The sequence below is a fragment of the Psammomys obesus genome, unplaced genomic scaffold, assembly GCF_907164565.1.
Source record: "Psammomys obesus unplaced genomic scaffold, mPsaObe1.curated_primary_1811, whole genome shotgun sequence".
NCBI classification, from domain to species: Eukaryota; Metazoa; Chordata; class Mammalia; order Rodentia; family Muridae; genus Psammomys; species Psammomys obesus.
The window spans coordinates 14797123-14812070 of NW_026591086.1; the positions used below are offsets into that span (position 1 = coordinate 14797123).

General features: G+C 41.4%; 1 protein-coding gene across 1 annotated transcript in view; it reads right to left on the reverse strand.

The window, feature by feature from the left end:
• Window positions 1-12219, reverse strand: part of Dnajc15 (DnaJ heat shock protein family (Hsp40) member C15) — a 56367-nt gene extending 44148 nt beyond the window's left edge. Inside the window, exon 1 of the mRNA XM_055609771.1 lies at window positions 11843-12219. Coding sequence (XP_055465746.1) covers window positions 11843-11944 — 102 coding nt within the window. The 5' untranslated portion in view covers window positions 11945-12219. The remainder of the gene's footprint in view (window positions 1-11842) is intronic.
• Between the last annotated feature and the right edge of the window lie 2729 nt (window positions 12220-14948).

Here is a 14948-nt window from a genome sequence, read left to right on the forward strand (position 1 = left end):
TGTGAGCATTTTATTGAATATTTTTGTGTCAATATTCATAAGGGAAATTGGTCTGAAATTTGCTTTGTTGGGTCTTTGTGAGGTTTTGGTATCAAGGTGATTGTAGCCTCATAGAATGAACTTGGTAAGGTTCCTTCTGTTTCTATTTTGCAGAATAGTTTGAAGAATATTGGCATTGGCTCTTCTTTGAAGGTCTCATAGAATTCTGTGCTGAAACTTTTTGGATGGGAGACTTTTGATGACTGCTTCTCTTTCCTTACGGGATATAGGACTATTTAATTTGTTTTCCTGATCTTAATTCAGCTTTGGTAAGTGGAATCTATCAAGAAAATGAAAATTGTCCATTTCATTTAGGTTTTCAAATTTTATGGTATATAGACATTTGAAGTAAAACATGATTATTGTTTGGATTTCCTCATCGTCTGTCATTATGTCCCCCTTTTCATTTCTGGTTTTGCTGATTTAGATAGTGTCTCTCTGCCTTTTAATTAGTTTGCTAAGGGTTTGTCTATCTTGTTGATTTTCTCAAAGAACCAGCTCTTGGTTTCTTTGATTCCTTGAATTGTTTTCTTTGTTTCTAGTTTATTGATTTCAGCCCTGAGTTTGCATATTTCTAGCCCTCTACTCCTCTTGGGTGTGTCTTCTTTTTGTTCTAGGGCTTTCAGGTGAGCCATTAAATTGCTTGTGTGAGATGTTTTGAATTTCTTTATGAAGGCACTTAGTGCTATGCACTTTTCTCTTAGTACTGCTTTGATTTGTCTCCTACATTTGGGTATGTTGTGCCTTCATTTTCATTGAATTCTAGGAAGTCTTTAATTTCTTTACTTCGTCCCTAACCCAGCTGTCATTTAGTAAAGAGTTGTTTAGTTTCCATGCATAGATAGGCTTTTTGCTATTTCTGTTTTTGTTGAGGTCCAGCTTTAATCTATAATGGTCTGATCTGATAAAAGGGATTACTTCAATCTTCTTGTATCTGTTGAGAGTTGCTTTGTGATCTACTCCATGGTCTGTTTTGAAGAGGGCTCTGTGAGGTCCTGGGAAACTTTTGTGTTTGTTTGGGTGAAAAGTTCTTTAGATGTCTGATAGGTCCATTTGATTCATGTCATCTGTTAGTATCACTGTTTCTCTGTTAAGTTTCTGTTTTGTTGACCTGTTTTTTGGTGAAAGTGGGGTGTTGAAGTCTCCTACTATTAATGTGTGGTTTAAACTTTATTAATGCTTGTTTTACAAATGTGGATGCCCTTGTATTTGTGGCACAGATGTTCACATTTGAGATGTCTTCTTGGTGTTAATTTTCCTTTGATGAGTATGAAGTGACTTTCCTCGTCTCTTTTGATTAATTTTGGTTGATACTCTATTTTATTAAATATAAGAATGGCTACTCCTGCTTGCTTCTTGAGTCCATTTGCTTGGAAAACCATCTTTCAGCCCTTTACTCCCAGGGAATGTCTATCTTTGGGGCTGAGGTATGTTTCTTCTATGCAGCAGAATGTTGGGTCCTGTTTACACATCCATTCTGTTAGTTTTATCTTTTTATTAGAGAGTTTACTCCATTGATGTTGAGAGAGATTAATGATCAGTAACTGTTACTTCCTTTTATTTTTATGTTGGTTGTTGTAGTGTGTTTGTGTGCTTGTCTACTTTTAGTTTGGCTGTAGTAAAGTTATTTATTTCTTGTGTTTTCCTGTGTATAGTTAGCCTTGTTGGGTTGTATTTTTCCTTCTAATATCTTCTGTAGGGCCGGATTTGTGGGTAGGGAGTATTTAAATTTGTTTTTGTTGTTGACTATTTTGTTTTCTCTATCCGTGATGATTGAGAGTTTTGCTGGGAATAGTAGTCTAGGCTAACATCAGTGTTCTCTTAGGGTCTGTATAATATCTCCCCAGATCCTTCTGGTTTTCATAGTCTCTGTTGAGAAGTCAGGTGTGATTCTGATGGATTTGCCATTATTTATTACTTGGCCTTTCCCCCTTGCAGCTTTTAGTATTTTTTTTCTTTGTTCTGTATATTTAGTGCATTGATTATTATGTTGTGGGAGGATTTTCTTTTTTGGTCTAATCTATTAGGTGTTCTGTAGGCCTCTTGTATGCTTATAAGCATCTCTTTCTTTAAATTGGGGACATTTTCTTCTTTGATTTTGTTGAAAATATTTTCTGGGCCTTGGAGACAAGAAATCTTCTTTTTCATGTATTCCTATTATTCTTAGGTTTTGTCTTTGCATGTTGTTCTTGATTTCTTGGATGGTTTGTGTCAGGAACTTTTAGATTCAACATTTTCTTTGAGGGATGTATTGATTTCTTCCACTGTATCTTCTACACTTGAGAGTCTTCCATCTCTTGTATTCTGTTGGAGATACTTTCCTCAGTAGTTCCTGTTTTCTTCCCTAAGTTTTCCCTCTTCAGGATTTCTTCAGTTTGTGTTTTCTTTAATGTTTCCATTTCCATCTTCAGATCTTGAACCGTTTTGTTGATTTCCTTCACCTGTTTGTGTGTATTTTCCTGCCTTTCATTCAATTCCTTCACCTGTTTGTTTAAACTTTCCTCTCTTTGTTTCATTTCTTTCAGTGGTTTAATTATTTCCTCTTTAAAGGCCACAATCTGTTTGACTGTATTTTCCTGCATTTCTTTATGGATTTTATTTGTTTCCTCCATTATTCTCTTCATAAGCATAGATTTAAGGTTATTTTCTTCAGTTTCACTTATGTTAGGGTATCTAGGGCTGCTTCCCCTTTGATAACTGGGTTCTGGAGATGCCATATTGCTTTGGCTTTTGTTGATTGTGTTTTTACCCTAGTCTTTACCCATCTGACTGTCTCAGGTGTTGGATGTTAGTTTCTGGTGCCTGCTGGTGTCCTGCGGGGCAGGGGTGGTACGGGAAATCCCCTGGGCAGGAAGCTGATTATTACCCAAGGAGCCCTTCTCTGATTGTTAGGTATGGTCTCCAAATGGCTGTTGGTTCTCTGGGAATTGCTCCAAATTTCCTCAGGTACATGATCCTGTGGGCTAACTGGACTACTTGGGAGCCTAGGGGCTCTCCTCTCACCAGGGAAAGTCCTGGGGACAGCTGAGCTGCCAGTGGCTTTCTTGCTGATTTTAATGAGCTGCAACTGCTCAGACACTGTGTTTGTCAGGCACAGCCCTCTTGAAGAACCAGGGAGCCCAGAGGTTTGGTTGGTCTCACTAGAGAAACAAGTTGAGCTTTGGAGCAGGTCTGGAGATGATCCCATGGCTCCCAGGTGTCTCTAGGTCTGAGGTTGGATCTCCATGCCCCAGTATCCAGAAAGTATTCAGTGGCTGGTGAGCACCGAAACCCCAAGCCTCCAGGAACCCAGGAACTTTTTCCAGGCATTAGCTGGGTACCCTGAGGTCAGATCTGATTGTTTCCCTCACTGTGGTGTTTCTTCTTGACTGGGAGATCCAGTCTCTGGTGTTTTGGGGCCCACATTTCAGACTGGAAGGTGAGCACAATGCACACGCATGTGGCTATGCGCTGGAGTGACTGCAGGAACTCAGGAATGTTTCCAGTGCTTAGCTGCATGACCTGAGGTCAGACTGGATTGTTTCCCTCACCGTGTGGTTTCTTCTCATTCGGAATACAGTCGCTAGTGTTTTGGGATCCATAGTTCTATTTGTTGGTCACTGTGCAATCACTGCTGCCCTGCAGATCGGACACAGTGTGCTATTGGCACTGCCATCTTAGATCCAGTGTATTTTTTTTCCAAGTAGATAAATTCCCGAACTCTGACAGCTAAAAGCATGCTTTATTTATTCTTGAAATATCCACAAGGCCTTGAGCAATATTTCAGTCTCTCTTCTGTAATTTCTAAAACAATGTTATACACTGTGTAAGTCATAAAAATAAATAAAGATGTTTTATTTGGGCTCATGATTCCACCCCAAGTGCCAGGGGTCATGTCTGATAATGGCCTTCTTGAGGAGAGTTGGTACTGTAGGGCTACATGGGAAGAAATGGGAATAGAGTACATGGATATGTTCCCTGGTCTCTCTCCCTCTTTTTATAAAGCCACCATCATTCCATCACCCCAATGGCTTTATGAATAATACCCAATTCCCAATGACCCCATCTTTAAACATCACAGTCAGATTAAGACTGTAACCCTCTCAATACTTCACAAAGGGTTTAATTATACTTCAATATGAACATTAGAGAGAGTGAAAAAATCATATTTAAGCCATAACAAGAGGTTATAGTTATGAAACATTTTCTTTAAAGATTTAGATATGTATGATTCAAAACTGCAGGGTCAATCAGGTATAGTGCCTGGTCTCCTGGAGACAATAAAGAATGAAAACAAAGAAAATAGGGCCAGTCATAGTGGTATATGTCTTCAAACCCAGTGCTTGGAAGGCAGAAACAGGCGGATCTCTGTGAGTTCAAGGCAAGCCTGGTCTACAAAGTAAGTTCTGGACCAGTCAAAGCTATATAGTGAGACCTTGTTTCAAAAAGTTTAAAAAAGAAACAAAGAAAGAAAGAAACAGAATATAACAATAATTTACAATGACATACATCACAGGGGAAAATAAAAATAAAGCAGGTAAAGATATGACAAATGGGCACAAAGTAGACACAGAAAGCTTCACTGAGAAAGACTTCTGAAAATTAAAAATTGTAAAAAGTAAAGAAGCCATGCTTATATCTAAGGAAAAGTCACCACAGTCTAAAGGAACACACCTGAAGAAGGCAGGTGCTGCTATGATGAGTACACAGGCCAGCAGACACAGAGTAGAGAAAAAGGAGTGAGGAATTAAGTTAGAGAGGTCAAGTGTCATATACATGTTCCACCCTTGTGACACTGTGACATACTAGTGTTATCAAAGTTCACATTCAAGTACCATGCACTCAAGTTACAAACAAAAACACAACAACAACAGACCCCTACATTTTGAGTAAGTTTATAATTTTGTGTTGGCCCAAACTGCATGTAGCTCACAGGCTGGCCACAATGGGCTGGCCACCCCATTGTAGGGCCTTTCAGGGAACATCAGGACTTCAGTTTTCCTTTGAATGGCAGAGACACTACTGTTCCCAGCAGAGCCAACACGATCCCAAAATTCTAAGGTCTAGTTATCATGCTGAAAACAAAACAAAAAACAACTATACAGGGTCAAAAACAGAGGCATAGAAATGAATTAGAAGCATATTTAAAATAATCTGAAATTATTAAAATAATGGGTGATTAGTGATGAAACTGTTAAGTTCCTTGATTTCTGTATTTTGGAAATAAAAAGATGTTCCAGTACTGTATGTGATATTTGAGAGAAAACACAGGATGTTTACTGCCTTCAACAACTACAAAAATAAAATTGCTGAGGGGTCAGACTGAAAGCTTTCAAGTGCAAGGAGGAAATCTGATGAGCTCTCTTTTGACTTACTTTAAAAAACATGCAATGATGAATAAGATAAATTGTATTGGAATTCATTAGCACTTGGTTTAAGAGGGAAGAAAAAGAAGAATGGGCAGGATTCAGCAAAAACATTCTGTCTTTGTTATCTGGCTGGGGCTAAATTCTCAAGGGTTAATCGCAAGCAAATCACTTTTGCTGAACTCAGTGTTTTATATTGGCTTACTATTTGGTTCAATTTCCACAAAGAAAGCTCTCTGAATTTAAACAACATCAAGTACAAGGGAAAATATGGAGACGGAATAACAAAGGCACAGGCGAATGAGCAGGATTGGGGAAGAGACATTGTAGGAGAGCTTCCAGGTAAGGAAGAGGGTAGTGAGCTGAGCTAGCTCAGAGGTAGGAAGCATACCCAGCCTGAGTGAGGGCCTGGGTGCCACCCCTACCATCCCGAATAAAAAGGAGAGATGCTTGTATTCAGACACACACACAAAAAAAACGTCAGGCCTTAAAATGACATTAGAAGAGAAGTTTTACAGTTGTCTTTCCTGAAATTTTCAAACTGCAAGAATTTCACAACTAAACTGGTCAGCCCACATAAGCCTACTCAACCCTCAGCAACGCTGTTCCACTGCCACAGCACACACATACTTGAAGTCTTAAATTTATTCCCATGAAAAAAAGGAGAGGCAAAGCTAGCACAGTCCTATTTGCTCTACTTTTAAGCAACTTGATTTTTTTTTTAAACCAAAGGCAAGCATTAAGTTCTATTACAATACTAATGAATAAATGGTGTGTGTTTGGGGGGGGGGGGGAAGGAACCAAACAATGTAACAAAATCAAAAGCCAAACAGGGAACAATTCTTAGGCTCACCCCAAGTGAGCTGTATTCCAAGCCTCAATATAATGAATGAAATTTCCCCAAATTCAAAGCTCCATTACATAACAATTTCTTGGGAATAATATTTTAAATACTACTTTGGCTTTATTCAAAATAATCCTTCTCCTAGTAACATAAAAAGCTCTTTGCTCACATAAACTGTAATGTGAATAAACCCATGTTGTGGTAAATCTTGCTCTAGTAGCAAACCAGTCCTGGAAGCCTCTGAGAGAGACAGGCTGTGGCAAGCTTGCCAACCAAGCTGCAAATTTGTTTCAGGTTCTTTCTTAACCCAGATACACAGTGCTGTGAATTTCATGTGTTGACTTGGCTAGACTATGATTCTGGGCTAGTTTTGGAGCTGCTGTGAGGTATTTTGTAGATGTGGTTAACACTTATTAACAGTTAAAGACTATTTGATAACCTATGAGGCCTCAACCATGAAAAACAAAGGTACATCGACTCTGACTATGTCTAGTATTAGTAACAGGATCAATCAAGCATCCCAACATTTAAGAACGTCAGTGCCATTGCCCAGTTCTCCCCTAGTCATCTAACTCTGCTTCCTCTTTCTGTTAACACTCCATTATGATCATAGACCACAATGCAAACTCTATCTTCCTCACAACACCACGAGGCTCTAGACAGTGAGAAGCTGGCTGTTTGTTTTTTATTCTCAGTATACAGTATAAGCTAAATAAGAGAATTACCTAAATGGATACATAGACAAGGGGTTTGTGGCCAGGAAACAGTGTTTTGTTTCTGAGTCAGAGTCCTTCTGAAAAAAGTAGAAGTAAAAATGAAGGATAATGGGGTCAAGGTTAGGACAAAGACCTTTGGACAAAAGCAAGCCCAGGAGAGGACAAAGACTGTGGGTAAACCTTAATTCTGATTTGGGTTTTATTCTCCACTTGCTAATTATCTTACATTATTATAACTTGAAGAAAAAGGACTAACTCCCAACCAACTCCTTTGTCATTTTATTATTGTTGACTTTTATCATTTCATTATAGTTCATTATAGTTCAGCGACTTCCTGAACTAATAGATCTGAGCTATTTATGATCCAAGTTCCAAACTACTTTGCTACTGGTGTGGTTTGAGTCTAAAATGTCCCTTGGTTTGTGGCACTGCTTTGGGAGATTGGGGGAACTATGAAAGTGAGCTTCGCTGAAGGAAAAGGTTACCGGCAGCAAGTCCTTGGAAGTATAACTACCCCTGCCATTTCCTGTCTGGATCTCTGCTTCCCTAATGGCCCGAAAGTGAACATGTCTCCACCACATTTTTCCTGCCACCAATGTGCTCTGCCCAAGCACACAGGACCAAGTGACTAAGGACTGGACCCTGAGAAATAATAAACCAGCATGAACTTTTTCCTAATTATGTTGTTTCTGTCATGATTCTATCACAGCAATACAAAAGTTATTCTTACAGCTAGGCACGGTGACCCACAACCATTAATCCAATCCCTCTCAAGGCAAAGGCAAGCTAGATCTCTGAGATTGAGATCAGTCTTGTCTACATAATGAGTTTCAGGCCAGTCAAGGGCTACATAGTGAGACACTGCCTCAAACAAAACAGACACAAAAACAAACAAAAATGGCTACTAACACACCTACCTTCAAATCAGCCTTCTCCTTACCACTAAGAGGTCTAATAACTCCAAAGTCTACAAGAGACCCCCCAGAAGGCCTCAATCTGTTTGTCTACTCTGACTAAAATTACAGCTTGCAGGCAGCCAATCAGGTTAAGGGTTAACACATAGGCTTGAGCCCAGTACAGTGATTTTGCAAACCTGAGGAAAAGTCCTTAGCAACTCTGGAAAGTTCCTAAAAGTTTAGCCAATCCTAAATCCCCCATACATCCTAAGTTAACCAATAAAATGGTTACCACACTCCTGGAACTCTCTCAACCTGCCTTTAAATTGAGCCTATGTGCTCACTTCTGAGCCCCACTCTAAGGAATGGTGGGCCCAGCATGCTGGCAAATTTCTGCAGAATAAATGCTCCTGGCTTTTGCATACTACTTGAGTCTGGGGTCTTTCTTCAGTTATTCTCAGACTCTAACACCACCTCCCCACAACATCCAATCTCCAGAACAATTACAAACTCTTCATATCAATAAATTTATTTGTTGTCTTTTAGGGGAAGTTTTCATTTCTATTATTTTGCAAGGTATAAGTAGTATATGACGAATTTTCAGTAAAGAAAGGTCATTTGATAAAAGTAATTTAAAAAGTTGTTTGTTTCATTTTCAATGGCCTTCATCAGTTGCCCAGTGTTTTGTTGACATTCTGACTGATGTAAGTCTGTGCCACTGAATCTAGAGCCTTAAGAAAAGGAAAACCTAGCCAAAAGCCACATTTCAATGACACTGAAGACCAGAAAAGCCAGATGTCTTGCAAACTGCAGCTGTGCCTGCCTAGAACTAGAGCTCCCAAGGCCTGACTACAGGCCTTGTACCCAGCATTGCTTAAAAGGAAAAGTCTATACAATAGATTATAAAAAATAATCACTACTCTCCAGAGGGATAAAACAGCCCTATCTGATTCTAATGTCCATTCACAAAAACCTTATAAAATGTCTTAAAAACTCCTCTCTGGGTCCTTTTGAAAAACAACCTAGAGTGTAGTATCTTTCTTCTCCTTAGCTAAACTGAAACTAGAGACTAGCACTGGCCTTTGATATCCCTAACATAATTCTCCATAATGCTATCTTCCCTCTCCCTCATCTAAACTCCAAAGTCTGACACACTTTGAAGTGGCATTACTAGTCCTTTCCTTGAAATGTTCTTTTAGCTGGCACCACCTACTCTCCCACCCCCTCCGAGACAAGGTTTCTCTGTGTAGCCCTGGCTGTCCTCAAACTCAATCTGTAAACCAGGCTGGCCTTGAACTCAGGGATCCACTCTCTTTGCCTTCCAAGTGTTGGGATTAAAGCAATGTGACACCACAACCAACTAAAGATGTACATTTTAACCAACACTCACAGTCTGAAAAGCCAGGAAAGCAGCCCAATGTATAATCTCTTGATGCAGGAGAATTCAAAGTACAACTCTGTACCTTGAGGGTAATTTTCTAAGAATTGAACACCTTAAATATCTTATAAACGGCATTGTGTAGCTTTTCCTATTTCTTACTTGGGCCTTTATCTCCTTTCCAGAAACTACTCCTACTCCCTTCCCAGAAACTGCTTTACTGTAAGGCAGCAAATGCTTAGACCAATCCTAGTCACAGCTTATAATTTTCATTATTATTCATACTTTCCTCTTTAAGGGGAACTCAAACCAATCTGCTTTGAAGCTTAAGAGTGTATAAACATAGTTAGATTCATTTGAAGACCCTGAAAAGTATCACAAAAGCCGAGGGTACAAATCATTTCTTGGATCTGGGACTTATTCCTTTATCTGAATGGTGGGATGGCAACGTTCTACAGCAGAAAGGACTGGTTCCCTAACCCCTCCTGCCTTTTATCATCACTGTAATCTCGAGAGACTTAATTGACCTCTTCAAGTCTCAACTTTCTCCAGTGTAAAATAAAGGAAGATAGCATGAAACACCACAGGATTATTATACAACGAGAAAATACTACCACAGTGTCCAGTACAGAGCAGGCACTCACTAAATGTTAGCTTACTTCTTTCTTACAATTTACACACACTGAATAAGATCACAAACACCAGGGCTCCAGAGATGCCTTAGTGAATAAGAGTACTTACTGCTCTTCCAGAGGATCTGAGTTCTGTTCCTAGTACCCAAGTTTGGAGGCTTGTAACTCCAGATCAAAGGGATATGACACCCTCCTCTGACCTCCACGGGTACCCACACACGACAGTCACACACAGACAGAAGTGAAATTTTTTATGCTATAAAAAGAACATTTTTTGAGAAGATTGTGTAAAGGTGTTTTTATGGCAAACAGAATCAGGGGAGAGAAACTTATAGTAGCTAAAAGTGAACTTATACTAAAAGTACCTAAAGCAACCTCTATAAAAATCTCAGTCAAAAATAGTTACCATACTGAGAAAATACAAACAACTTTACTGTTAGAAATAGGAATAGTTTCTATTGAAACTTAAAAATGGGAATAATTCTAAACCACATGATATTATTGTAACGCTTCTCTAACAGCAAGAAAGGCTAAATGAATTCACCATTTACCTTACGTTCTCTCCCTTTCTCACTTTTTGACAGGCTTTTTCTTTCCCAAACTAGAAACAATGGGTTTGAAGTCAAGGAAAGCTTCTGCAGTGACACCAGGCTCACTAACTTGTCCTTGAAAACATAGACTCTACAGTCTCTCTGGTGGCTTGACCCAGGGGAAGCTGTCAAAGGGCATCAGGCAGGATCACTTGGCGCTGGGGACTGAGCAAGTCTAGACACAAAATCCATACTTGATTTGACTTTGTACTCACCATAGCACCTCACACACTAAGTAAAGACCCTATAAAGATGCATCGAAAATGAAACGATGACAGCATTCACAGATCTGTCCTTCACTAGGTAACTATACATAATCAATAAAGTGGAGTAGTTACAACAAAGTTGCGGATCCTAAAACGCATTGTACCTGCTTATGATTTCAGGATGGCTGTTCTCTGGCCTTGGAGGTGATAATCACGGTCTATTCACGTTCTGCATACATAAACCCTGTTTCTATCATGTACCTACTTGGTGTTTCCCAAACATAAATTAAACAAGAATAAACAAACCCGTGGGTTCTGTTAGTGGGGGTGACGGGCATACCCCTGTACATACATCGAAGTCAGTGGTCAACTTTTGGGAGTTGCTTCCCTCCTTCCACTGTGTGAGTCTTGGGGATGGAAAGTTACTCAAATGTTCTACTACCATGATGCAATATGGGAGCAATATGCCCACCCCACTGCAGCCTCTAACACAATAATGTGAAAGCATTTACAAATACAAACACAGACATATTACGAAAATATTTACTTCTATTATATTGATTAAAAAAAACAAAAACAAACAAACAAACAAACAAAAAACTCTACTTAATCTCATGTCAGGATAGCACAGGAAAAGTTTTAAAAGTTCTCGTTATGCAAAAGGGCGCCAGCAAGGCCGGTGGAGAAATACAGCCTCGCATTTCTGAGCCTGGGGTGTTTAAAGGGACCTCCTAACCTATGACCTGTAAGCCATACACTCCTACGGACGTAAACCGTAAACCGGCGGGGTGAGTCAGCCCGCAGAGGTGCTGGTCGACTCGGGTTCGATCCCCGGGACCCACAGGGTTGTAGGGAAGACCCCATCACCACCACCGACACCTCTTCCTTTCGGCCTGAGAAACACCGTGAGCACCCAGGTTGCGTGCTCCAGACTTGGGGGGACTCCGGACAAGCACGTCTCCCTCCTCCCTCCGCGGGGTACGAACTGCTCTCACGCCCCTGGCCCCACCAGGTCCCCTCCAGGCTGCCCAGGGGGACCCGTGGGACCCTTCACCGGACGTGCAGGGGCCTGTTCTGGGGTCCCCGTCCCGACAGCCTGTCCCCGCGCCGGGCGACCCCAGGCGCTGCCGGGCGGGAGCTGGAGATCTCGGGGTCTAGGGGTGCGGGGGGCGAGGCGCGCGGGACGGCAGACTCACCGCGGCGTGGTCGATGTCGGCGTCCGGCCTTTGGGCGGAGGGAGGCAGGTATTCGGCGTAGCGCAGACCCTCTCTGGGGGCCACGCCACCACCGGTAGCCATAGTAGTGCGGGGTCTCGGGACGCGCTGCGTCGGCTACGAGGCGACCGCAGGGACAAACTAGTGCGGACCGCTTAACTTCGCGCTCGGAGTAGACGCGCAGGTTTATTGGCTCAGACCTGGCTGCACAGACTCTGATTCTCACTCTAGCTCGAATCGACTTGTCCTGTCAAAGCCCTGGGTCACACCCTAAACCAACGCCCTAACTTGTTTCTTTTTATGTATTTATTTGGCAGGGTCTCCTGGGGCAAGACGTGCTGGGTCACCCTCCACCACACCTACCAGGTGTGGGGGATGGGGGAGGGAGGAGGGAGGCTGAGGGGGCATGGGGGATGGGGGAGGGAGGCTGAGGGGGCGGTGCCGGGATGGGGAGGCAGCTTGATTGGTCTACCTCCAGTTTTCTCTAAACTCGGGCTGGGAGAGACTTCCGGGTCCCATGGCGGTGCCTGGGAGTAGAAGCATGCCTGGGTATTCCTAACCTGACCTTCCCAGAAATGAGTATGAACATGTACGTGAAATTACTGGGAGAAAAAAAAAAAAAAAAAAAACAACCTGGTGATTAAGTAACTTGCACTCACTGCAGCTGATTTTGAGTTAATTTAAAATATACAAAAACTTACTTTATTGTTAATTTTTTAGGTCAAGCTTTTTTGGAACAGATATTAGACAGTAACTGATATGCTAGTATGTTTTCTAACCCCTGTACAGACTTGGCTGCTGTTTTGCCCTTTTGTCAAATCAGCTTACAAGAAGATTTAGTTATTTAGTTTATTCTTGAATTAAAAGTTTTAAGAGCCTGTTAATTTATCCATTGCATGCTTAGGGCCTGAAGGAATTTACACTCGAGAAGGAAAGACTACACCGTATTAGTAATATATACCAGAGCCCAAGCATGCTGGGTTGCTGCAAATGGGAGCAAAGGCTGTAGCATCAGAATTTACAGCAAGGCACAACAGCAATCACAAAGGTTTCCTTGGATGTTTGGCCTTTAACATGGTTCAATAAGGGACATGGTTTTTTGTTTGGGTTTGGTTACAAGAAGAAACAGGCCAGAAATTCCACAGGGAAATAGACACAGCTGAAAGGCTGGTATGTAACAGTATGTAAAAGTACTTCAAAAACTCTTCAGAAACATGATTTTTATTACATAAATTATTTTTATTAAGCCAGTCCACAATTATTTGTGAGCAAAACAAATGAACTGAAGTCTAAATATCATTCATTCATAATCCATTTTTTTCAATTTATTCAATAAATACTTATTGAGCATATGTCCAGTTGTAGGCACAGTACCGGGTCATTGCATCCTTAGCATCAAGTAAACAAATAAGGACTCCAAGTCTTTGGAGTTGACAGTCTAAGGGAGGCTAATGGTGTATCCTAGCAGCTGGGTCCTAACAGTCATAGGCTGCTGGCCAGGAGCAAACAAGCAATTAGAGCAAGACACGAGTGAGCCAGCTCTTTTTACAACAGTGTACCTGCTCAAGAGCTGGAGAAAAGCTTCCAAAGCAGAAGCCAGGAGAGAAGAGGGCTGGGATGGAGAATAAGGCAGAAGAGAGGGCAGCAAGGAGAGTAGTTAGCAAGTTGCATTTCAGGTCAGATTCCAGTCTATTGAGGGTACATTGCCGGCTGCTTACAGGCTTTGCTGAACTCCCTTCCACTGCTACTTCTAGTGGCCAGTATTAGAGAGAAATCTCATCCCCTGTGACTACTCAGCCTTCAGACTTTGGTTCTTAGTAGGCTCAACCTTACCAGCAAGAAAGATAAAAAAAAAAAAAAAAAAAAAAAAAAAGCAGTGAAAGCCTCTACTCTCCCCTCAAGGATCTCAGTTTAGCTCAACTCACTTTCCTGGCTTCCTTAAGAATGAAGATAAATAGCCAGTTATGGTGGCACACACCTTTGATCCCAGTTCTTGAGAGGCAGAGAGTAGGTATTTCTCTGAGTTCAAAGCCCACCTGGTTCCAGGACAGCCAAGGCTACACAGAGAAAGACTGTCTCAAAAGAAAAGAAAAGAAAAAGACCAAAACAAAAACAATAACAAGAGAATGAAGATAAATAAAAGAGACCCGTGTTAAATTTCTATTGGTTTTCTTTTATTACTTATACCATCTGAAAGAGTGATTATAGTATGTTCAATGGACCTGTCTCCCTTCCTCATCTCTTCCCAGTCCCCTTCACTCTCTCTTCCCCCCTATCTTCCTCCCCTAGTCCTCAGAAAGAGGAAGCCCTCCTCCCCTACCAACTGATCCCAGACTATCAAGTCTAATCAGGACTGCCTGCATCCTCTTCCTCTGTGGCCTGGCAAGACAGCCTGCCAGGGGGAAGTGATCGAAGAGCAGGCATCAGAGTCCATGTCAGAGACAGTCTCTGTTCCCCTTACTAGAGAACCCACATGGAGTCTGAGCAAGGGGCCTAGGTCCTCCCCATGCATGGTTCTTGGTTGGTGCATAAGCCTCCACTATCACCCTCTGGGCCCATATTTGTTGGCTCTGTTGGTCTTCTTGTGGAACTCCTGTCCTCTCCAGGTCCTTCTAATCCTCTACTCTTCAATAAGACTCCCTGCACTCTGCCCAAAGTTTGGCTGTGAGTCTGGGCATCTGTTTCAATCCCCTGCTAGGTGGAGCCTTTCAGAGGACATGTACGGTAGGCTCCCCTTTCTGTAGGGCCTGTCCGGCTCCCTTTCTGCTTCTTGGCTACAGTGAGATGAGCAGTATCTTCCAACACAAGCTCACACTTTTTCTTCTTTACTGCAGGCCTAGAGCAATGGGTCCAGCCAACCACAAAAGAAGCCACTGAAATAATGTACTAAATAAAATATTTCTTTTTTAATTAATTGTTTCTCTTTGGCTTTTGTCACAACAGCAAAAAGTAACTTACCTAATTGCCTGGAATCTAATACATTCTTCAAAAGTGTTACTATTTCTTTTTTTTTAATTTCATATGTGAGTACACTGTTTAAATCATTTCAACTACTCCATGCCTTCCAAACACCCTCAAATCTATGCTG